General features: G+C 53.1%; 1 protein-coding gene across 1 annotated transcript; it reads left to right on the forward strand.

Annotated features, from left to right (window-relative positions):
- The first annotated feature begins 11,639 nt into the window (after positions 1 to 11,639).
- CEACAM16 (CEA cell adhesion molecule 16, tectorial membrane component) lies at positions 11,640 to 22,641 on the forward strand. Its single transcript, XM_030797409.1, has 7 exons — positions 11,640 to 11,749; positions 13,670 to 13,802; positions 15,661 to 16,005; positions 16,331 to 16,609; positions 17,863 to 18,141; positions 20,118 to 20,444; positions 22,419 to 22,641. The coding sequence occupies exons 2-7, from the start codon at positions 13,766 to 13,768 to the stop codon at positions 22,427 to 22,429; spliced, it is 1,278 nt and encodes a 425-aa protein (XP_030653269.1). The 5' UTR covers positions 11,640 to 11,749; positions 13,670 to 13,765; the 3' UTR covers positions 22,430 to 22,641.
- Positions 22,642 to 22,957: the final 316 nt, after the last annotated feature.

Raw genomic sequence — 22,957 nt, forward strand, 5'->3', positions numbered from 1 at the left:
TCACAGCAGCATTATTCACAATAGCCAAAAAGTAGAAATAACCCAAATGTCCATGAGCGGATGAATGGGTTTTTTTGTTTGTTTTGTTTTTGTTTTGTTTTGTTTTTGTTTTTGAGACAGAGTCTTGCTCTGCTGCCCAAACTGGAGTGCAATGGCACAATCTCAGCTTGCTGCACCCTCCACCTCCTGGGTTTAAGTGATTCTCCTGCCTCAACTTCCTGAATAGCTGGGATTACAGGTATGCGCCAACATGTCCAGCTAATTTTCATATTTTTAGTAAAGTCAGGATTCACCATGTTGGTCAGGCTGGTCTCGAACTCCTGACCTCAAGTGATCCACCCTCCTCGGCCTCCCAAAGTGCTGGGATTACAGGTGGGAGCCATGGCACCTGGCTGTACACGGTATTTTTTTTTTTTTTTTTTTTTTTTTGAGACAGAGTCTGACTCTGTCCCAGGCCGGAGTGCAGTGGCGCAATCTCGGCTCACTGCAAGCTCCGCCTCCTGGGTTCGCGCCATTCTCCTGCCTCAGCCTCCCGAGTAGCTGGGATTACAGGCATGCACCACCACGCCCGGCTAATTTTTGTATTTTTAGTAGAGACGGGGTTTCGCCATATTGCCCAGGCTGGTCTCGAACTCCTGACCTCAAGTGATCTGCCTGCCTTGGCCTCCCAAAGTGCTGGGATTACAGGTGTGAGCCATGGCACTCAGCCCACATTGTATACTTTACATGGATGAATTGTGTAGTATGTGAATTACACCTCAAAACTTTAAAAAAGAAGAAAGGGGGAGCCTTTCTGAACCTATTCTGGTTCAGGGGCTGCCAGATTAGCAAAATATTTTTAAAAAGAAAGAGAGAAATGGGTTGGGGGAGGGAGGAGGAGTGTGGTGGGGAAAAGGTGGAGAAAGAAAAAAAAGAGGAGAAAAAAAGAAAGAGAGAGAAAGAAAGCGGGGAGGGAAAGAAGGAGGGAGGGAGTGGGGAGAGAAAGCAGGCGGGTTTGAGAGGTCAGTCCTGAGTCGGCAGGACGGGGCAGCTGGAGACCGGGGTGGGGTGTGGGAGCGGGGACAGCGAACATAAGTGCTTCTTGTAGCACCTGACTCACTATCACTCCAGAAATGTCACCTTCTTTCACTGTTTGGGGTTTGTGCTTATTGGGTCGTCACTATTGCCAGACTTGCTGCAAGACAGGGTCAGCCCTGAGCCAGCAGGGGGCAGCAGAGCACCACACAGGCTCACGCACAAGCGCGGCAACTACCTGGAGCCCCCCATGCGCCCACCCCATCTGTGCCGCTTTCTTTACCCCTCTGGGAACCCAGAGAGTCTATCCAGCTGTCCAACCCCAAACCTGGACACCTCCCTCCCCACTCTCACTGCAGGCACCAGGCCCTGCCCTCCAGGCCTCTTGAACTTGGACTTCGCCTGTCCCTGCAGCCCAGCCCTGGGCCAGGCAGCTTCTCTCCCATCCCTGCCCAGCCTCCCGCCTGGACTCCTCCCCATTCCCATTCTCCTACCACAGAGCAGCCCAAGGTATCTTTCTAAAGCCCAAACTCAACCTAGCCCCTTCCTGCTCAAAACCATCCATGGCTCCCCAGTGCCTTAGAGTCCAAGCTCCTCACCACAGCCTCCAACACCTGCAAAGTCCAGGGGACACTCAGTCTCACCTCTCAGCACCCACCGCCCTCTCACCCTCGCCCCTGGTCTACAGCCCACCAGATTTAACTTCTTTCTGTTTCCCCACACACTGTGTTCCATCTCACTTCCAGGCCCTTGCACACCCCCAGGCACACAGCTCCACTCTTCCTGCCCACCCCATTCACCCTCCAAGTCTCAACTCACACACCTCCTCCTCCAGGAAGCCCTCCTTGACCTCCAAGCTGGGTCAGATCCCTCCTGTGAGCTCATCCACCCCAGTCCCGCCCACTCTGGGCCATCACTGCCTAGGGATGGGTCTGTCCCGCTGAACTAGGAGCCCTATAAGCACAAGTGCTATCTTCATCACTGAGGGGCTCTAGCACTGACCAGCACAAGGCAGAGGCCCAAAGAGTGTGGACGCTCATTATACACAACCTTCCCTTTCCCAACCTAGCAGTCCCCATTCATTCATTGACAGAAGTTTATTGAGCAACTACTATCACCAAACTCTGTTACATGAACTTGACTGGCATGAGAGAGGTGAAGATAAACCAGCCCAGCTCCTACTCTCAGGGAGCTTGAGGTCTAGTAGGGGAGATGACCTGGAACTCAAAGTAATAGTAATAATTAATAGTAAACATTATTGAGCACTTATTATACGCCATGCACCGTACTAAGGGCTTTACATTTATTCACTGATATCTTCACAACGGTTCTGTGAGGGAAGTTTTGCCATTGAAAGTAATGGTGGCTGGGTGCGGTGGCTCACGCTTGTAATCCCAGCACTTTGGGAGGCCGAGGAGGGCGGATCACGAGGTCAGGAGCTCGAGACCACGGTGAAACCGTGTCTCTACTAAAAATACAAAAAATTAGCCGGGCATGGTGGCGGGCGCCTGTAGTCCCAGCTACTCGGAGAGGCTGAGGCAGGAGAATGGCGTGAACCCAGGAGGCGGAGCTTGCAGTGAGCCGAGATTGCGCCACTGCACTCCAGCCCGGGCGACAGAGCAAGACTCCGTCTCAAAAAAAAAAAAAAAAAAAAGAAAGAAAGTAATGGCAAGCCAGGCGCAGTGGCTCACGCCTGTAATCCCAGCACTTTGGGAGGCCGAGGTGGGCGAATCACCTGAGGTCAGGAGTTCGAGACCAGCCTGACCAAGATGGAGAAACCCTGTCTCTACTAAAAATTAGCTGGGCATGGTGGTGCATGCCTGTAATCCCAACTACTGGGGAGGCTAATGCAAGAAAATCGCTTGAACCCAGGAGGTAGAGGTTGCAGTAAGCCAAGATCGCACCATTGCACTCTAGCCTGGGCAACAACAGTGAAACTCTGTCTAAAAAAAAAAAAAAAGTAATGGCAAATTGGCCGGGTGCAGTGGCTCACATCTGTAATCTCAGCACTTTGGGAGGCTTGGCGGGCGAATCACAAGGTCAGGAGTTCGAGACCAGCCTGGCCAACATGGTGAAACCCATCTCTACTAAAAATACAAAAAATTAGCTGGGCGTGGTGGCAGGCGCCTGTAATCCCAGCTACTCGGGAGGCTGAGGCAGAAGAATCACTTGAACCAGGGAGGCAGAGGTTGCAGTGAGCTGAGATCGTGCCACTGCACTCCAGCCTGGGAGACAGAGCAAGACTCCGTCTCAAAAAAAAAAAAAAGAATGGCAAAAGCCACAGTTACTTTTGCACCAACCTAGTACTGTGATTATCCCCATTTTACAGATGAGGAAACTGAGGTTAAGTAAGTGAAGCTGGCCAGGCAAAGCGGCTTATGCCTTTAATCCCAGGACTTTAGGAGGCAAAGGCAGAAGGACTGCTTGAGCTCAGAAGTCCAAGATGAGCCTGGGTAACATAGCGAGACCCAGTCTGCACACACAAAAAAATTTGTTTATTTACATTTATTTATTTATTTATTTACTTTGAGATGGAGCCTCTCCCTGTCACCCAGGCTGGAGTGCAGTGGCACGATCTTGGCTCACTGCAACCTCTGCCTCCTGGGTTCAAGCAATTTCTGGCTTATTTTTGTATTTTTAATAGAGATGGGGGTTTTACTATGCTGGCCAGGCTGGTCTCGAACTCCTGACCTCAAGTGACCCACCCACCTCGGCCTCTCAAAGTGCTGGGATTACAGGCGTGAATCACCGCACTGGGCCAAAAAAATTTAAAAATTAGCCAGGCGTGGTGGTGCGTGCCTGTGGTCCCAGCTACTTGGGAGACTGGGGTGGAAGGACTGCTTAACCCCAAGAGGTCAAGGCTACGGTGAGCGTGATTGTGCCACCACACTCCAGCCTGGGCAACAGAGCAAGACTCTGTCTCAAAAAAAAAAAAAAAAAAAAAGGTGAGGTCACACAGGGTATCAGTGGACAAGCTGAGAACAAAACCGAAGTCTTTCTAACGCCGAAAATTTGTCTTCTGCTTATCCCAGCCTGAAAGCAAGGTGAACTGAGATGCAACCCGTGCCCATTCAAGTGGGGTCTGTGTGTCCAAGCAGAGGTGTCTGCCCTCTACAAAGGACACAGAGGAGAGAGTCATGCTTAACCCAAAGGAGGTCTCGCTGATGGTGGAATTTCAGGCACCATATTTATGTTTGGCCTAATTAGCTTGAGACCAGTGTCCTTGACTGGAACTAAGACGCCCCCCCACGCCCATCTCCGGCTCCCAGGCTCTCTCCACCCAAGTTCTGCCCACCAGGGGACACTGCTTCCCTCTGCCACCTCCTCTTCCCACGAGCCCTGCTACACCCTAGATTCTCAGGGCTGTGGCTCCTTGCTTTACAAATGAGTAAGTTGGTGGCAGGGAAGGAAGTGGGCTGGGCCATGACCAAGAGTCATTATGATTCACGGGGAAAACCCTGCCCTCCCGATTCAACTGTGTGCGCACAAAGGCTTTGTGCGGGCTCCTAGGGTCGCAGGGTCAATGGATATAGATAGACCACTAGAGGTATACACAGCCCCCTTACCACTGTGCACCAACTCCCCCACCCCCCGGGTCTGCCTATAGCCCTGGATGGGGATCCTGGATGGGGGCGGGGGGGAGGGTAGGGGAGGGTGTGGACAGGTGTGGGTTGAGGTGTTGTTTATCTGTTGAACACACTGGGGTTCCAGGTAAGTTTCCGTCAGAAGAAAGCACTTCACTGCTGAGGCAGAAATTTCAAAATATTGAACCACTTTTCGATCCTGGCAGAAGGGAATTTTCCCAGGGTGATAAAAGTGTTCTAAAATTAGATTTGAGTGATGGCTGCCCAAAAGGAATTATGATATTATTAAAGAAATCATGGCTTTGCCGAACAACTGAAAACTCGAACACTGAGCATTTGAAGATACTAAGGAATTGTTGATTTTTATGTTCACTGTTTAGGTGAAATGATGGCATTGTGAGTGTGTTATTTTTAAATGAGTCCTTATCTTTTAAAGATACAGGCGGAAATAGCTATAAAATGATCTGATGGCTGGGATTTGCTTTCAAATAATACAGGAGAGGGCCGTGGGTGAGGAGAGGGAAACAGATTGCCCATGAGTTGAGTGATGGGTATGTGGCTGCGAGGGGAGACACCATTCTTCTCTCTGCTTTCGATGGGTGTGTAGAATTTCCCATAATAAAAAGTGGTTTTAAAATTGTTTTAACCATTGGCCTGGCGCGGTGGCTCACGCCAATAATCCCAGCACTTTGGGAGGCAGAGGCAGGCAGATCACTTGAGGTCAGGAGTTCGAGACCAGCCTGGGCAACCTGGTGAAACCCCATCTCTATTGAAAAAATATAAAAATTACCCGAGTATAGTGGCATGCGCCTGTAATCCCAGCTACTCGAGAAGCTGAGGCAGGAGAATCGCTTGAACCCGGGAGGCAGAGGTTGCAGTGAGCTGAGGTCGTGCCACTGCACTCCAGACTGGGGGACAGAGTGAAACTCCATCTCAAAAAAAAAAAAAAAAAAATTGTTTTAACCATTCTAAAGCAATGAGAAAAGAATTCTACAACTTTTTTTTTTTTTTTTTTTTTTTGAGACAAAGTCTCACTCTGTCCCCCAGGCTGGAGTGCAGTAGCGTGATCACAGCTTACTGCAGCTTCCGTCTCCTGGGCTAAAGTGATCCTCCTGCCTCAGCCTCCAGAGTAGCTGGAATTACAGGCATGTGCCACCATACCTGGCTAATTTTTTTTTTTTTTTTTTTGAGATGGAGTTTCACTCTTGTTGCCCAGGCTGGAGTGCAGTGATGCGATCTCGGCTCACTGTAACCTCCACCTCCTGGGTTCAAGCGATTCTCCTGCCTCAGCCTCCCCAGTCGCTGGGATTATAGGCATGCGCCACCACGCCCAGCTAATTTTGTATTTTTAGTAGAGACGGGGTTTCTCCATGTTGGTCAGGCTGGTCTCGAACTCCTGACCTCAGATGATCTGCCCGCCTCGGCCTCCCAAAGTGCTGGGATTATAGGTGTGAGCCACTGTGCCTGGCTTTTCTTTTTCTTTTATTTTTAGTAGAGATGGGACTCACTCTGTTGCCCCGGCTGGTCTGAAACTCCTGAGCTCAAGTAATCCTCACACCTCAGCCTCCCAAAATGCTGGGGTTACAAGAGTGAGGCACCATGCCCAACCCAGGCCTGACCATAATTCTAAATCCAAGTCCAACCCCTTCCCACTTTCCTGAAGGGAAAAATGAGGTGCGGAGAGAGGAAGGAACCCTTAACCAGGTCCCTTTAGGGTCCCCAGAGAACCCTGGCACTCTCTGCTGTCCTCCAACCCCCTAACTCTCCCCTTCACTTCCTCCCCTCCAGCACCTTCCAGAAAAGCTCTAGGTGGCTGGTCCCCCTCTGACCACCTTCTACCACTTTCCCCTGCCCCTCACTCAGCTCCAGCCACACCAGGCTCCCTACTGTCCTTATGCTCATCAAAACCCCTCCTGCCCCAGGGCCTTGAATTCACTTGTTGTACCTTCTACCAAAAACACTCTCCTCCCACACACCCACAGGCTCCCTTCTCTGTGGCCTCCTTCAGGCCAGAAAAAGCGCCACCACCACCACCTCCCAAACTAAAACAGCAACCCCTGCTCCTCTCTATCCACTTGCCCTATTTTATTTAATTTTTATTTATTTAGAGACACGATCTTGCTCTATTGCCCAGGCTGGAGTGCAGTGGTGCAATCTCAGTTCACTGCAATCTCCACCTCTTAGGCTCAAGCAATTCTCCCACCTCAGCCTCCCAAGTAGCTGGAATTACTGGTGCACACCACCACCACGCCTGGCTAATTACTGTATTTTTTTGTAGAGACAGGATCTCACTATGGTGCCCAGGCTGGTCTCAAACTCCTGGCCTCAAGCGATCCGCCCACCTTGGCCTCCCAAAGTGCTAGGATTACAGGCGTGAGCCACTGAACCTGACCTATTTTACTTTTTATAGCTTTTATCTCTGCCTGACATTAAATGCCATATCAGGTTGTTGGTTTTTTTTTTAATTATTATTGCCCATCTCCCTCCAATAGGATTTAGCCCAACAAAGGAAAGGATGTGTCTGTGCAAACAGCCTGGTACATAGTCCATGCTTGACAAATATTTGTTAAATGTTTGAATGGCTTGGAAAAACCCAGATGAATGAGGTGAGGAGGGTAGGGACGGGTATCCAGGCACAGCGAACAGCCTATGGAAAGGTCTGGAGCTTCTCTGATCCACCTGCCTCCTCTCCTGCATGGAAGCCTAGGTGCTTTTTTTTTTTTTTTTTTTGAGACAGAGTCTCACTCTGTCACCCAGGCTGGAGTGCAGTGGTGCGATCTCAGCTCACAGCAACCTCGGACTCCCGGGCTTAAGTGATTCTCCTGCCTCAGCCTCCTGAGTGTCTGGGATTACAGATGCCAGCCACCACACCTGGTTAATTTTGTATTTTTTTTTAGTAAAGACGGGGTTTCTCCATGTCAGTCAGGCTAGTCTCGAACTCCCGACCTCAGGCGATCCACCCGCCTCTGCCTCCCAAAGTGCTGGGATTAGAGGCGTGAGCCACCGCACCTGGCCGCCTGGGTGTTCTTTCTAGGGTCAGGAATTAAGGGGACATTTGGTCCTTTCTCCCCAAGAACAACCTCTCCAGGCCCAGCCAGAGCCAACTCCAGGCCTTGCCAGGCCGGCACAGGAAGCCACACCCTGAGCAAATATGACGGCCCCTCTGCCTCGCCCAAGATAAGGGGAGGCTGAAAGGGGTTCGGAAACCTGCTTCAGCCTAAGAGATTAGCTCCAGCCAAACCCTCAGTCTCGAGGCCTCCCCATCCCTGCCCAGGGAGAACGGGACAAGGATTCTGCCACGGAGGCCCAAGTCCGACGTTTTCATCTAATACATATTGATGATGTCAGTGGTGGGCAGGGTCTTGAAGAGGAGATAAAGGAGTTCCCAGCCTCCTTCCGGCTCCCGAGGGAACTAAGTGACTGGTGAGACAAGAGGGCTGGGCGGGCAAGGGGTGACCCTGACCAAACAAGGTCATAGACCCGTGTCCCCAGATGGCTGTGCAGAGAAGATAAGACTCATCTGCTCCAACCTTATGAGGCAATGGCCCGGGGTCTCAGTTTACTTGTCTGCAAAATGGGTTTTCTTGGGGATGGGTAGCGGGGAGCTGGATGAGATAACAGGAAAAGCTGAAGCTGTCAAAAAGATTAATGGGCCAGGCACGGTGGCTCACACCTGTAATCCCATCACTTTGAGAGGCCAAGGCAGGTGGATCACTTGAGGTCAGGAGTTTGAGACCAGCCTGGCCAACATGTCAAAACCCCGTCTCTACTAAAAACATTAAAATTAGCCAGGCATGGTGGCGCGTGCTTGTAATCCCAGCTACTCCGGAGGCTGAGGTGAGAGAATCGCCTGAACGCGGGAGGTGGAGGTTGCAGTGAGCCAAGATCGCACCACTGCACTCCAGCCTGGGTGACAGATCAAGAGTCCATTTCAAAAAAAAGAAGAAGAAGAAGAAGAATGATATCAGCAGAATACATCTACAAGCTGACCACTTCTCCCATCCCTGGTTCAGCCACCACTACCTCCTGCCTGGTCCAGCCCTACCCAACAGGAGCAAGAGTGGAGCCACAAACACAATTCAACCTTTCCCAGCCTCGTCTCGTGAAGAAAGGCGAAATGAATGTATTTAACACAACATATGCAAAATGTCATTTCAGCACAGAATCAGTATAAAAAACTGATTATCCGTTTTACATTATTGTGTGTGTGTGCGCTTTTTTCCTTTTTTTCTTAATGAGACAAGGTCTTGCTCTGTCTCCCAGGCTGGAGGGCAGTGGTGAGATCACAGCTCACTGCAGACTCAACCTCCTGGGCTCAAGCGATCCTCCTACCTCAGTCTGCCAAATAGCTGGGACTACAGGCGTGCAACACCACTCCTGGCTAATTTTTAAATTTTTTGTAGAGACGTATTGCTACGTTGCCTAGGGTGGTCTCGAACTCCTGGGCTCAAGCCATCCTCCCGTCTCAGCCTCCCAATGTGCTGGGATTACAGGTGTGAGCCACTGCACCCAGCCCCCCCTTACTGAACCTCTACTCCAATGTCGCTCTGACAATGTCGCCTTGCTGCCCTGCGTAAACCAGTGCCCCGACCACCTCCATCCCTTCCCCTGCTTTATTTTTCTCCATAGCATTGTCCCCACCTGTTCTAATACTGCTCATGTTTGTATTTGTCTATTAACTGTCTCCCCAATCAATAGGTCAGCTCTATGTCTATCTTATTCATGGCTGTAGCCCCACAGCGCCTAGCGCAGTGCCCGGCCCATAGTAGGTGCTCCATAAACGTTTGTCAAATGGTGGAGGAACAACGACCGCTGTGCCCCCAGTATGTGCTCTGAGGCAGGCCCAGCACTGAATGCTCCATGTGCCTATTTTGATCCTCAGAAGAGTCCCAGGGAAGTCAGTGTCATGACCGCTCCCCACCCACTGCACAAACAGGCAAAAGCCCCTGCCCACGAGAACCCCGTCTGCTTTCTGCCCAGCCGGGCGGCGCACAGCAGGTGCTAAAGAGCCTGCAGCTCTTGATTGAACCAAGGATCTGGGCTCACAGCCGGGAACACCAGAGGAGGGGCCAGGGAGGTGGAGGATGGGGGCAGACTGGGAAGGGTGGGTGTGACGCTGCGGGGCCTCTAGAGCCCGGCCTGGTCACACTCCGCAGGCACACAGCAGATCACCAGGAACCTGAGCCTCTCTGAAGACTCCTCTTTCTGTGTCATCCACACCTGGTGTCCAGTTCCACAAACATGCTCTGAGCCCCTGCTCTGTGCCAGGCGATTTGCTGGGCAGTGCTGGGGACACAGTGGTGACAGCCCAGCCCTGCCCAGCTGAGGCTCCCAGGCCAGTGGGGGAAAAAGACTCAGCTTCAGACAGCGAGAACCCAAAGCAGTCAGGGCTGGAACAGGGAATTCCAGGCCTTGGAGTCCAGGAGGGCTTCCTGCAGGAGGGGTTTGGGGAAGGCAGTGGAATAGAGCAGAGGGAAGCAGGGATATTCTGGGTAGAGTGCAAGTGAGACAGAAGAACTGAAGCAGAGGGTTCCCAGAAGCAAGTGGTGTTCTATGTAGCTGGTCAGGTGGGCAGGAGTCAGGCCGGGCAGGGCCTCCTGGGCTACGGTGAGGACCCTGGGCTTCCTCCCAAGGGCACTGGGGAGCCACAGCAGGTTCTGAGAAGGGAGGGGCAGAGGCAGGTTTTTGTTTTAGAAAGAGCCTCTGTCTGCCATGTGGAGGGGCAATGGAAGTGGGGGAGACCAGGGCCAGAGACTAGGGAGGAGGCTGGTGAGGAGAAAGGGGGACCCAGGCAAGGTGGAGTGGTGGGGTGGTCACCTAGACCAGGGCAGGGGCTTCAGGGAGGGAGAGAAAATATACATAGAGTCAGCTGCCAGAAGGGGTGGCGTGTTCAGGGAGTAGGGGGAGGCATCAGGGATGAGGCCCCAGGTCTCTTTTCCCAGTGATGAGGTGGGTAGTGGAGCCTTCCCTGATAAGGGCACCAGGGGAAGAAACACTTCTGGGGGAAGATGCCAAGGTCAGTTTGGGACAAGGCGAGTGAGAGGTGCCCAGGGACTTCGGGGAGGCATCCTGATTGATACTGGGATGAGGTCCCAGTGTTCTGGCCCAGGATGGAGAAGAGTGACGTGAGGTCACAGGTGGGGAGCGGGGAGCAGGAGGCGCCAGGACATCCTCTGTGCCTCTCACCTGGCCTCACCCGCACCTCCTCAGGGCCTCCTCCCCCTTGTCAGAGCCCTGCCCCACGAGGGCAGCCCAGGACAGTGCTGGAGGCAAACCAGGACAGGTGAGCACAGGTGTGGCCCCCTGCCCGGAAGCAGGCTGCAGAGGCCTCAGAGGAACCAGGACTCAGAAGCCATCACGACGTGGGTGATAAGAACACAGCTATCAGCAGCTCTGGCACCACGACCCCCTTGGCTCCTGCCCAGCATCATCTCAGAGACACCTTCCCTGGTACCCTCCCTCCACCCCAATTTAAAGTAGCAAACCAGGCCAGGGGCAGTGGCTCACGCCTATAATCCCAACACTTTGGGAGGCCAAGGTGGGAAGATCACTTGAGGCCAAGAGTTTGATACCAGCCAGAGCAACATAGCGAGATCCCATCTCTACAAAAAATAAAATGGCAAATCCTGGCTCGGCGCGGTGGCTCACGCTTGTAATCCCAGAACTTTGGGAGGCCGAGGGGGGCGGATCACAAGGTCAGGAGATCGAGACCACGGTGAAACCCCGTCTCTACTAAAAAATACAAAAAATTAGCCAGGCGTGGTGGCGGGTGCCTGTAGTCCCAGCTACTCGGAGAGGCTGAGGCAGGAGAATGGTGTGAACCCGGGAGGCGGAGCTTGCAGTGAGCCGAGATTGCGCCACTGCACTCCAGCCTGGGCGACGGAGCGAGACTCCGTCTCAAAAAAAAAAAAAAAAAAAAAATGGCAAATCCGCTTTCTGACTTTATTTTTCAATCTGACGTGGAAGATATTTACCTTTCCTTTATTTACTCCGCAAATGTCGGCCCCCCAAGGGCAGGAATTTCATCTGTCTTGTGCACAGCTGCATCCTCAGCGCCTAGAACAGCACCCGGCAAACAATAGGTGCTCATTCAATATTTCTCCAATAAATGAATGAGTGATTTACTGAGCATTTACTCTGTGCCCGTCGTGGTAAGTACCATACTTCACACGTGTATCTACTTCATCCTTTCAACAGCCCTGTGATGTGAGTACTATTGTTTTCCCTATTTTACAAATAAGGAAACTGAGGCTTGGCAGATTCCATCAATTGCCCAGGGTCCTGGAGGTGGGAAACAGTGGAACTATGTCCAGAGCCTATACTTTTATTTTTTTTGAGATGGAGTTTCACTCTTTTGCCCAGGGTTCAAGCAATTCTCCTGCTTCAGCCTCCTGAGTAGCTGGGATTACAGGCATGTGCCATCACACCTGGCTAATTTTTGTATTTTTAGTAGAGACAGGGTTTCACCATGTTGGCCAGGCTGGTCTCAAACTCCTGACCTCAGGTGATCCACCCACCTCGGCCTCCCAAAGTGCTGGGACTATAGGCATGAGCCACTATGTCCGGCCATGAGCCACCACCCCCGGCCAGAGCCTATACTTTTAATAACAGTCATACCAATCAGACCCACGTCCACCAGGCCCTGGCTTAAATCCCTGACTCGTAGCATCTCATCAACTGCTGTCAACAACCCTGAAGTAGGGTCCATATCATCTCAATTTTTTTGTTTGTTTTTGAAATGGAGTCTCACTCTGTCACCCAGGCTGGAGTGCAGTGGTGTGATCTCGGCTCGCTGCAACCTCCGCCTCCCGAGTTCAAGAGATTCTCCTGCCTCAGCCTCTCGAGTAGCTGGGACTACAGGTGCACACCACCACATCCAGCTAATTTTTTATATTTTTAGTACATACGAGGTTTCACCATATTGGCCAGGCTGGTCTCGAACTCCTGACCTCGTGATCCGCCTGCCTCGGCCTCCCAACGTGCTGGGATTACAGGCGTGAGCCACCACGCCCAGCTAACTTTTATATTTTTAATAGAGACGGGGTTTCTCCATGTTGGTCAGGCTGGTTGCGAATTCCTCACCTCAGGTGATCTGCCCGTCTCAGCCTCCCAAAGGGCTAGGACTACAGGCACCTGCCACCATGCCTGGCTATTTTTATTATTATTATTTTTAGTAGAGATGGGGTTTCACCATGTTGGCCAGGCTGATCTCGAACTCCTGACCTCAAATGATCCGCCTGCCTTGGCCTCCCAAAGTGCTGGGATGACAGGCGTGAGCCACCGCACCCGGCCATCATCTCTATTTTTCAGAATAATAAATGGAGACTCAATAAGGGACTGTCCCCAGCCCCACTTTGGGTAAGTGCAGAGCTGGTGTCAAAACTCAGCTCTCCTTGGCCCCAAAGCCTCCGAATACGCCCATTTGACAGAGAGGGGAAAACAAGGCCTCCTAAGTGGGAGAAAGAGAATGTGAATTTCTGAGCACTTTGCAAGAAGCCAACAAGGAGAGCCCCAAAGAAAGCATGTGGCCATACAGCTTCCTGCCCTTCTGTCTGGGTTTGCACACAGAGCAGGGCTCAAATCCCCTCTCCCTGCAGGAACCTAGACAAGTGGGAGTCCCCACCTGGCGCATCTCCAGCTGCAAAGGGGGGTCCTAAAGGTGCCCATTTTACAGGGCTGTTTTGCCATCCACTGAGACAACACCTGTAGGTCCCCTGCACTGGGTGGGGCTGGGAAAGGTGCAGTCACCTTTCACTAATTTTATTCCTTGGTGGCTCCCAAGCTCTCTGAGGAGGCCATGGGCCTGGGTGGTTGGTAAGAACTACCCAAAAATCTTCCCCTACTTTTCCTCTCTTCTCCTCGGCGACCTGGTTCCTCTCCCGGTACCAAATCCGGGCCTTCAGCACAAAGAGGGTTAGGCGGCTGCCCCAGGAGACCTGCCCAGGTCACGGCCTCTGGCCGGTGCCCGCCACACCCACCCTGGTACCCAAACCGGGCCCCAGATCCTTGGTGACTCGATCCCTCCAAATTCAGGTGATCTCCCCTGGCTCCAAATCACCAAACCCTCACAGGTCCTGCGGCAGACGGAGCCGAGCCCCAACCAGGAAGGGAGTCCGAGCGCTGGGACTTCAACGCCACCATCTCCAAGACTCGGTTTGGGGTGAAAGATGGCGCTGACTGGGTACAGCTGGCTGCTCCTCAGTGGTGAGCGAGAATGGCACCCCCCAGCACCTCAGCCCCCCGAGGACCCCAGGGAGGGGAAGGGACCCCCAGTCTGAGAGAGGGAAGGTATGAGCAGAAGTCCAGCGTGCTAGGGAGGGAGGGCAGCCCTGCTTCACACCAGCACAGTTTACCCCTCCAAGAGGCATCTGCATTGGGCAGGCTGGGGACAGCCACCCAGAGAGGTTTTCAGGGTGGGCTTTGGAGATTTCTAAGCCCAGGGCACGAGCCAGGACAAGGGAGCTGCTGTTGCTCCTTCATTCCTGCGGGTTTCTGTTTTATCAGCTATGGAAGTCTTGACGAGGCTAAACTCTTCCCAGCAGCTGTTTCTCCCGGAAGATGTGGCTTGGGGCAGTTGCTTTTCCCTTCTCAGCCTTTGTGTACCTACCTATGAATTGGGCCTCACTGACAGGGTCATGTAAAGGTCATTATAAGCAGCACCATATATGCTGTGTGCCCGGAGCTGTTCTGAGAGCTTCTCATGTGCTTAAAACCACCTATGAGGAGCCAGGCAAGGTGGCTCACACCAGTAATGCCAGCACTTCGGGAGGCCGAGGCGGGCAGATCACCTGAGGTCAGGAGTTCAAGACCAGCCTGGTTAACATAGTAAAACCCCATCTCTACTAAAATACAAAAAATTAGCCAGATGTGGTGGCACATGCCTGTAGTCCCAGCTGCTCGGGAGGCTGAGACAGGAGAATCACTTGAACCCAGGAGGTGGAGGTCACAGTGTGCCAAGATTGCACCACTGCACTCCAGCCTGGGCAACAAAGCAAGACTCCATCTCAAAAAAAAAACAAAACCCAAACCACCTATGAGGGAGGCCCACACATGAACCCCACTTCATAGGGAGAAAACGAGGCTCAGAAAGGTGAAATCACTGGCCGCTGTCACACAGCCAGAAAGTGGCAGGACTGAGGGCTAGACCCAGAGCCCCTCACTCCTAGCCACACTCTAACAGCCTGGAAAGTACCAGAAAGCTGGTCAGGCATGTAAGTCCTTTTTATGTGAGCACTGTCACAGCCGCCCGTTCCAGGCATTCAAACCACATGTCACTCAAACCCCAGCAGCCCCAACCAGATCATCAGGCTTGGGGCTGATGTGCTTGGTTGAGAAGGAAAGGGGTGGAATGTGTTCATCTTACTCCTACTTTCCGCTGTAGACGAGCTTGGAGAGGCAGAGGCAGAGCCCCAGACTGGGAGTCAGGACCCAGGGGCAGGCCCTGACGTCCTACGTGGTGCCATAAAATTAGCTGGGCTGGATATGCAGCCGGATCTCATGAGACTTAGTTTGGTGACTGTCACGATGGGAAAACCCTTTGGGTCTGGCTTAAAGCCGCAGGTCCTGTGGGCTGAGCACTTGCTTTGCACTTGCTGTATGCAAGATGTGATGCTAGATCCTTGGCACGGTCCATCCAACCCAATCCTCACAACACATGCCTCCCTCCCTCGGACTGAGTCCCTCCCTGGGACTGAGCTCCTGCATCTGACTAACATGTATTGGGCACTTACTGTATACCAGGCATTCTAAGCGTGTTATGTGTACAGAATCCTTACAGCCTTACGAGGCAGGTAGACCTGTCATCCCCATGTGAGAGTTGGATGAACAGAAACACAGAGAAAGACAGTGTACTCAAAGCCACGCAGATAAACTCCCAGAAAGATTAGGTGGCTAAGATGTTGAGAGTCAGAGAGTTGCAGGTTCAAATCCTGCTTTTGCCTGTCCTCATTTACACAGAGGACATTGGGCTCAGGACGTGCCCCGAGCCTGAGTCTCTTCTTCTGTCAAATGGGGCGATTGATCAAACCTGCCTCATCCAACCCCTCTGACTCCTCTTCCTCAGCCACATTCCTGAATGTGGGGGCCGAGATCTCTATCACCCTGGAGCCTGCCCAGCCGAGCCAAGGGGACAACGTCACGTTGGTCGTCCACGGGCTTTCGGGGGAACTGCTCGCCTACAACTGGTATGCGGGGCCCACACTCAGCGTGTCGTACCTGGTGGCCAGCTACATCGTGAGCACAGGCGATGAGACTCCTGGCCCAGCCCACACGGGGCGGGAGGCTGTGCGCCCCGATGGCAGCCTGGACATCCAGGGCATCCTGCCCCGGCACTCAGGCACCTACATCCTGCAGACCTTCAACAGGCAGTTGCAGACCGAGGTGGGCTACGGACACGTGCAGGTCCATGGTGAGACACCCCCCAGCACCCGCCTCTGCCCCAGCTGGGCCTTCCCATCTCCTTCTCAATCCTTATTAAAAAAAAAAAAAAAAAAAAATCCAACAAATCATCAGGGAAACTGTCAGGGAAAAAGTTTCTAAAATAACCTCAAAATGCTCACCTCCTTCAGGATGGCCTCCAGGATTAGACCTGCCTCCTAAACCCATTCTTTGTCCCTCCGGCTGACGGTGTAGGGGCACAGCCACAATCCGGCCATGCCCCTCGTCGGAGGAAGGGAAGGCCCTCGGAGCAGGCGGTGCCCGGCCCCCTCCCCCTCTGTCTCTCACCCCCACAGAGATCCTGGCCCAGCCCACGGTCTTGGCCAACAGCACAGCGCTGGTGGAGCGTCGAGACACCCTGCGCCTTATGTGCAGCAGCCCCAGCCCCACGGCCGAGGTCCGCTGGTTCTTCAATGGTGGGGCCCTGCCCGTCGCTCTCCGCCTGGGCCTGTCCCCTGACGGCCGGGTGCTGGCCAGGCATGGCATTCGCCGGGAGGAGGCCGGCGCTTATCAGTGTGAGGTGTGGAACCCGGTCAGTGTCAGCCGCAGCGAGCCCATCAACCTAACGGTGTACTGTGAGTCCTCCTGGCCCCACCAGAGATACCCAGTGTCCAAACCTCATGGATGGGGAAACTGAGGCCAGGAGAGGGGACCCAAGGGCACACAGCGAGTCAGCTGGCAAGCTGGGGTTGGGGACCAGGGGCCCCTCTTAAAGTGCACTTGCTCTGGCCAGGTGCAGTGGCTCACGCCTGGAGGCCTAGACAGGAGGATCACCTGAACCCAGAAGTTTGGGACCAGCCTGGGCAACATAGCAAGACCCTGTCTCTACCAAAAACATAAAAATTAGCCAGGCATGGTGGCACATGCCTGTAGTCCCAGCCACTCAGGAGGCTGAGATGGGAGGATTCCTTGAGCCCTGGAGGCCGAGGTTGCAGGTGCAGTGAGATATGATTGCACCACTGCACTCCACCCTGGGCGACAGAGCAAGATGCTGTCTCAAAAAAAAAAAAAAACAAAAAAAAATACACTTGCCCCATATCCTAAAGGACTTCTACAGACCACCTTTGCTATTAAATAATCCTTCAGTTAGGAGCAATATCTACAGAGAAAGGAAACAGGGCCAATTGGTTTGAAAAGGGAGCAGGGGAGGGAATAGTGTAATGGGAGGGGACACAAAATTTAACAACATAACCAAAGCATGCAGTCATTCCCAGGAGCAGCAGATGTGCAGTGTGGAATCCTGGGAAAATAAATCACCGAGGTACATGAGGACCCATGATGTAGAAAAACTTAGTGCCTAGAATCCTACAACCCTACAACTAGAGAATTCTAGACTTCAGAAGCACTGATTTCCAGACTCTGAGAATCTTAGAACCTCTAGATGCAGAGATTCTTAGAATCTTAGAATCTAATACTGAAATCTTAGAGCCTAGAATCTTAAAAACATAGATTTCTAGAAGCTTAGAACCTTAGAACCTAGAAGCACCAATTCTTGAAGCCCTAGAATTCTACACTCTTAGAATGGCTTTGTCAAAAAAAAATCATTTCGGCTTTTTTTATTTGTTAATGGAGCCATAGATTTCAAAAATACCTTGAAATGTTACCTGGGCCAACACATTCTTTTTACAGAAGAGAAAGCTGAGATCCTCTGAGAGGGAGTGATTCTCAAGATCCTAGAACAAGTTAGAGTTAAGGCCAGAGCTTTTTTTCCCCTCCACTAGGCCAAGATATTCCCAGGGACCTAGCCTGGTGGAGAGAAAACCAGGGGTACCAACCTCCACTCCTCCTTCCCTCTACTGCCCCATCTATCTCCCTCCTGTCCCCACAGTTGGCCCAGAACGTGTGGCCATCCTCCAGGATTCCACCACCCGCACAGGCTGCACCATCAAAGTTGACTTCAACACGTCCCTCACCCTGTGGTGCGTGTCCAGGTCCTGCCCAGAGCCCGAGTATGTGTGGACCTTCAACGGGCAGGCCCTAAAGAACGGCCAAGACCACCTCAACATCAGCAGCATGACAGCCACCCAGGAGGGGACGTACACATGTATTGCGAAGAACACCAAGACCCTGCTATCTGGATCTGCCTCCGTCGTGGTCAAGCTCTCTGGTGAGTCACCCCCAGCCTGACCACCCCCCAATCCCCATGGAGGCCTCATCAGGCTGTGAAGGTTAAGCCACCATTTGCCCAACAGAGAATTGGAACATGGTAGATTCACAGTTCATTCATGAGCTGTGACAAAGTGGCATATCAAGTGGATCCCTTTGTATCTGGGTCTAAAGAGAGACAGCCCGTGTCCTGTTCACCTAGAGAACAAATGTCAAACCATTGTGGGTTGACAAAGTGGAAAATCACTCAGATGTCACTTCAGGTGGGTGCCACTGTTCTAAATTCAGTCACCAGCTGCTTAGGGACTTGACCCACCGCCCCCCGCCACACAGACAGCTGAAATTCTGTGTAGCCAACTAGACTACCCAGTTATCTGACCCAGATGACAGGCATACGCACACACACACACACACACACACAATTGGAGAATCACAGCCAATTGCTGGCAAATGGAGAAACAGCTGGGGAGGCACTGTCATCTTGTTTGTGTCCTAAAATGACCTGAGGGCTGGGGCAGTGCAGGCAGCTGGCATTTCAGAGCCATCGGGATCCTCGGGCGACATTTTCTCATCTTCCGGGGATGGTGGCTTTGAACATTAAGGCCTCATTAATTCCACCTCGGTTCTTTCCCAAGTGTCCATCATCCCCGGGGAACAGTGGGGAATGGTCGTTCCCTCCCTCCCACTAACAGGCTGGGTCTCATCCAAGGGGTGGATTTTCACCCAAAGCAGAAATGGCATCCCCAGAGGTAAGTGTGCCTCCTGCTCCACTCACCTGGGGCTTTGGCAGCTGCTCTTGACAGGAGACAGGGGGATGGACCAGATGACCTCAGGCGCTACCCCAAGCCCTGCATGTGCAGGCCAAGAAGGGGGGTGTCCAAGGTATGCAGGTATGTGCAGGGAGTGGATACAGTGCCCCCAAGGGCTTCTAGTACTGTCAGCAACTCTGTGGCAGGTGCTGGGAGAGAGACAGAAGAAACGGAGACGCCACCCTCTCTCCACCTTGGGAGACTAATCCGATGGAGGAGACACGGCCTCTGTCCTTGGAGAGATGGTCCTGGGACAGGGAAACATGGCTCCCTTATTCAAGGAATTGCTGCTCAAAGAGAAGAGGCAAGGCCTCATCCTCCTTGAGCTTCCAATCAGTAATGAGGGAGATATGACAACCCACCCTCAGTGAGCTCCTAGTCAGATGGAGGAGACACAGTCTGCACTTGGGGAGAATTTTCCTTCTGATGGGGAGACTTGGTCTCCAGGAGACATGGCCCTGTTTTTTGAGCATTCCTAGTCTGATGGGGTATCCACCTTTGGGGTACTCCTAATCTGATGGAGGAGTACTGGTCCCCACTTTCTAGGAATTTCCAGTCTGATGGAATAGACATTTCCCTCTAACTTCTAGGGTCCCCAGCTTGATTGGAAAAACTCAGCAACAATTTAGAATTTTTCAATCTGATGGAGGAAACAGGGCGGCCACCTTGCAGGAATTTTCAATCTGATGGAGGAGACATGCTCTCACCCTCAAGAATCTTTCAATCTGATGGAGGAGCTATGGTTTACACATTCTGGGGTCTCTCGGTCTGACAGACACAAGTCCCAACCATCTCATGGGGAAGACACGGTCCCCATTTTCTGGGATTTCCACTCTGATAGGGGAGACATGGCCCCTGTATTTTGGGAATTTCCAATCTGATGGAGGAGACATGACCCAGCCCTCCAGGGTCTTCCAGTTTGGTGGGAGAGACGCCTCTCAACGGCTGGGAATTTGTAGTCTGATAGGGGAGACACAGACCCCAGCAGACACTATTCGGACCCAGAATCCACCTCCACCACCACACAAGTCACCTCCTTCCTCAGTCTCCTTCCCAGCACCCTACATGGGGAGTGCCAGCCAGCTGGGGGGAGGCCAGCAAGGGATGGGAGGGGGACACCATGCCAGATGCAGACCAAGCTGACCCAGCCCCCTGGCTCTCTCCCCAGCTGCAGCAGTTGCCATGATGATTGTGCCCATGCCCACCAAGCCAACGGAGGGCCAGGACGTGACACTGACCGTGCAGGGCTACCCCAAGGACCTGCTGGTCTACGCCTGGTACCGCGGGCCTGCCTCCGAGCCCAACCGGCTGCTCAGCCAGCTGCCGTCAGGAACCTGGATTGCAGGCCCTGCGCACACAGGCCGGGAGGTGGGCTTCCCCAACTGCTCACTGTTGGTGCAGAAGCTGAACCTCACAGACACCGGCCGCTACACACTCAAGACCGTCACACTGCAGGGCAAGACTGAGACACTGGAAGTGGAGCTGCAGGTGGCCCGTGAGTGTGTGGGAAGGGGCAAGGCGTGCCCCTTTTTAGACAAGGGCTCCCAAAAGGAGCCTTGGCTTCCTCCATCAGGCTGGGGGCCATAGACCAAAGATGGATACCCCTCCCCCATCAGGGTGAAGGAAGCAGCCTTGTCTCCTCCATCTAACTTGGGGGTCCCCAAATAGGGTTCTGCCTCTTCTATCAAACTAATGACCTACACTGTGGGTAGACAGGCCTCCTCCATCAGACTGAGGGTTGCTACAGGGGACCCCCATGCCTTCTCTCTCAAATAAGAGGTACAGCAGACTGAAGGTTTTAAAAGAAAAGGCATAGTCTGATGGTGGAGCATCCTTTTTCCTGCAGACAGGTGGACCCTAAAACATAGGGTCCATATTAGGGTAATGGGTTAATGATGGGAGTTTACCTCTCCTATCAGACTGCAGGCATAGAGTAAGGATGAATCAGGCCTCCCTATTCAGACTGGGAGATCCTATGCAATGGGGATCATGTCTCCTCCTTTCTATTATTGTGAGGGCAAAGTTTCTATCATCAGATGGTGGAGTTTCTCTCTCAAACTGAAATAAGGATGATTGCTCCATTAGGATGGAGGCCTCTAGGTGTGGAAGTTGTGTCTCTTCACAGAATGGAAGTTCCCAGATGTTGGGGACCATGTCTCCCCATCAGACTGGGAGCTCTTAGAAGTCAGGAACAATGTCTTCCCCATTGGATTGGGTATTCCCAAGTGTTGAAGACCATGTCACCTCCCTCAGACTGGGAGCTCTCAGATGTTGGGAACCATGTCTCCCCATCAACTGGGAGCTTCTAGAGTCAGAAACTATGTCTCCTCCATCAGACTAGGAGCTCCCAGAGTCAAGATCCATGTCTCCTCCATCAGACTGAGAGCTTCCAGAGTCAGGATCCATGTCTTCTCCTTCAGACTGGGAGCTCCCAGAGTTACAGACCATGTTTCCTCCATCAGACTGGGAGCTCCCAGAGTCAGGGACTATGTCTCCCTCATCAGACTGGGAACTCCAGGAGTGAGGGTCCATGTCTCCTCCATCAGATTGAGAGCTCCCAGAAGCAGGGACCATGTCTCCTCCATCAGACTGGGAGCTCCCAGAGTCAGGGACTATGTCTCCTCCATCAGACTGGGAGCTCCCAGAGGCAGGGACCATGTCTCCTCCATCAGACTGGGAGCTCCCAGAGTCAGGGACTATGTCTCCTCCATCAGACTGGGAGCTCCCAGAGGCATGGTCCATGTCTCCTCCATCAGACTGGGAGCTCCCAGAGGCAGGGACCATGTCTCCTCCATCAGACTGGGAGCTCCCAGAGGCAGGGACCATGTCTCCTCCATCAGACTGGGAGCTCCAAGCATCAGGGACCATGTCTCCTCCATCAGACTGGGAGCTCCCAGAGTCAGGGTCCATGTCTCCTCCATCTGACTGAGCATCCCCAGAGGTCTATGAGTCCATGTCCCTAGAGCAGGGCCAGGTTTTCCCCATTAGCTCTCAGACACTGGGGATGAGATCATTCCCCAAGTCTGGAATCTTGCCTCCCCCAGCAGACAGAGCACTCTCAGAAGCCATGTCCCTGAGTCTGGGATGGTGCCTCCCCTATCACTGGAAATTTCCAGGATCAAGGACTCAACCACTGCCAGTCACCCACTTTCATCCATTCACTGATCAAACCCTGGTTTTCTGGGTCAGTGTTAGGGGAGAATGCTGTTCAGTGGCAGCAGGCCACCCCGACAAAGCCTTGGGATTCCTTTTCACCCATTCTCTCTTCTCACAGTCAACCTCCCTCCCTCGCACAAGGACCAACGCTACCTTCCTGAACCTGAACCTGGCACAGGATGAGCGTGGGGTGGATTGGGCCACTGGGTGGCCCGGGGCGGGCAGGGAAGCAGAAGGGGTGGGGGCACTGGGGACCTGGTCCTCCATCTCTCTGACAGCCTCCTTCGCCCCCTCGCCCCATATGCCCCCACAGCCCTGGGGTAACAGCGTGACCCTGGAGACGCCCACAGAGAAGAGCTCTTCGCACCATCCTCTGGTCCTCGCCCTCTGAGTGGGAACCGCTCCCCCCCAGCGAGGATGCCAGGCTGTGGTCCTGCTGTTCTCCTGCCTCCACCCTAGAGCTAGAGCCACAGGGCCCCACTCCCTCGCTGAGCTGTTGGGGAGCCACCGACGCCATAAACGTCCTGGTTAATGCACACGTGTGTCAGCCTCTCCTTCCACCACCGCTAGCCCCGCCGTTTCCTGGTGGCCACACTCATTTCCTTTCCCGCGCAAGACTTTTCTCAGTCTGGGTGTGCACGTGCAGGAGGATGGGCCCAGATCACCGTGCTCCACACCCCACTGCTGGATGCCAGGGCCTTGTGCTCCTCCCGCAGTGCTCCAGGTTATATGTGAGAGTCCTGCTCCCCAGCTGGCCAAGGACTGCCCCTCTTGGAGCACCAGCATTCTGTGGGACATGGCTCTCCCCTACACTGCACCTCATTTTGTCACCTGGGCCCCGAAACAGGACTG

This window comes from Nomascus leucogenys, chromosome 17, assembly GCF_006542625.1.
Source record: "Nomascus leucogenys isolate Asia chromosome 17, Asia_NLE_v1, whole genome shotgun sequence".
Classification (NCBI taxonomy): Eukaryota; Metazoa; Chordata; class Mammalia; order Primates; family Hylobatidae; genus Nomascus; species Nomascus leucogenys.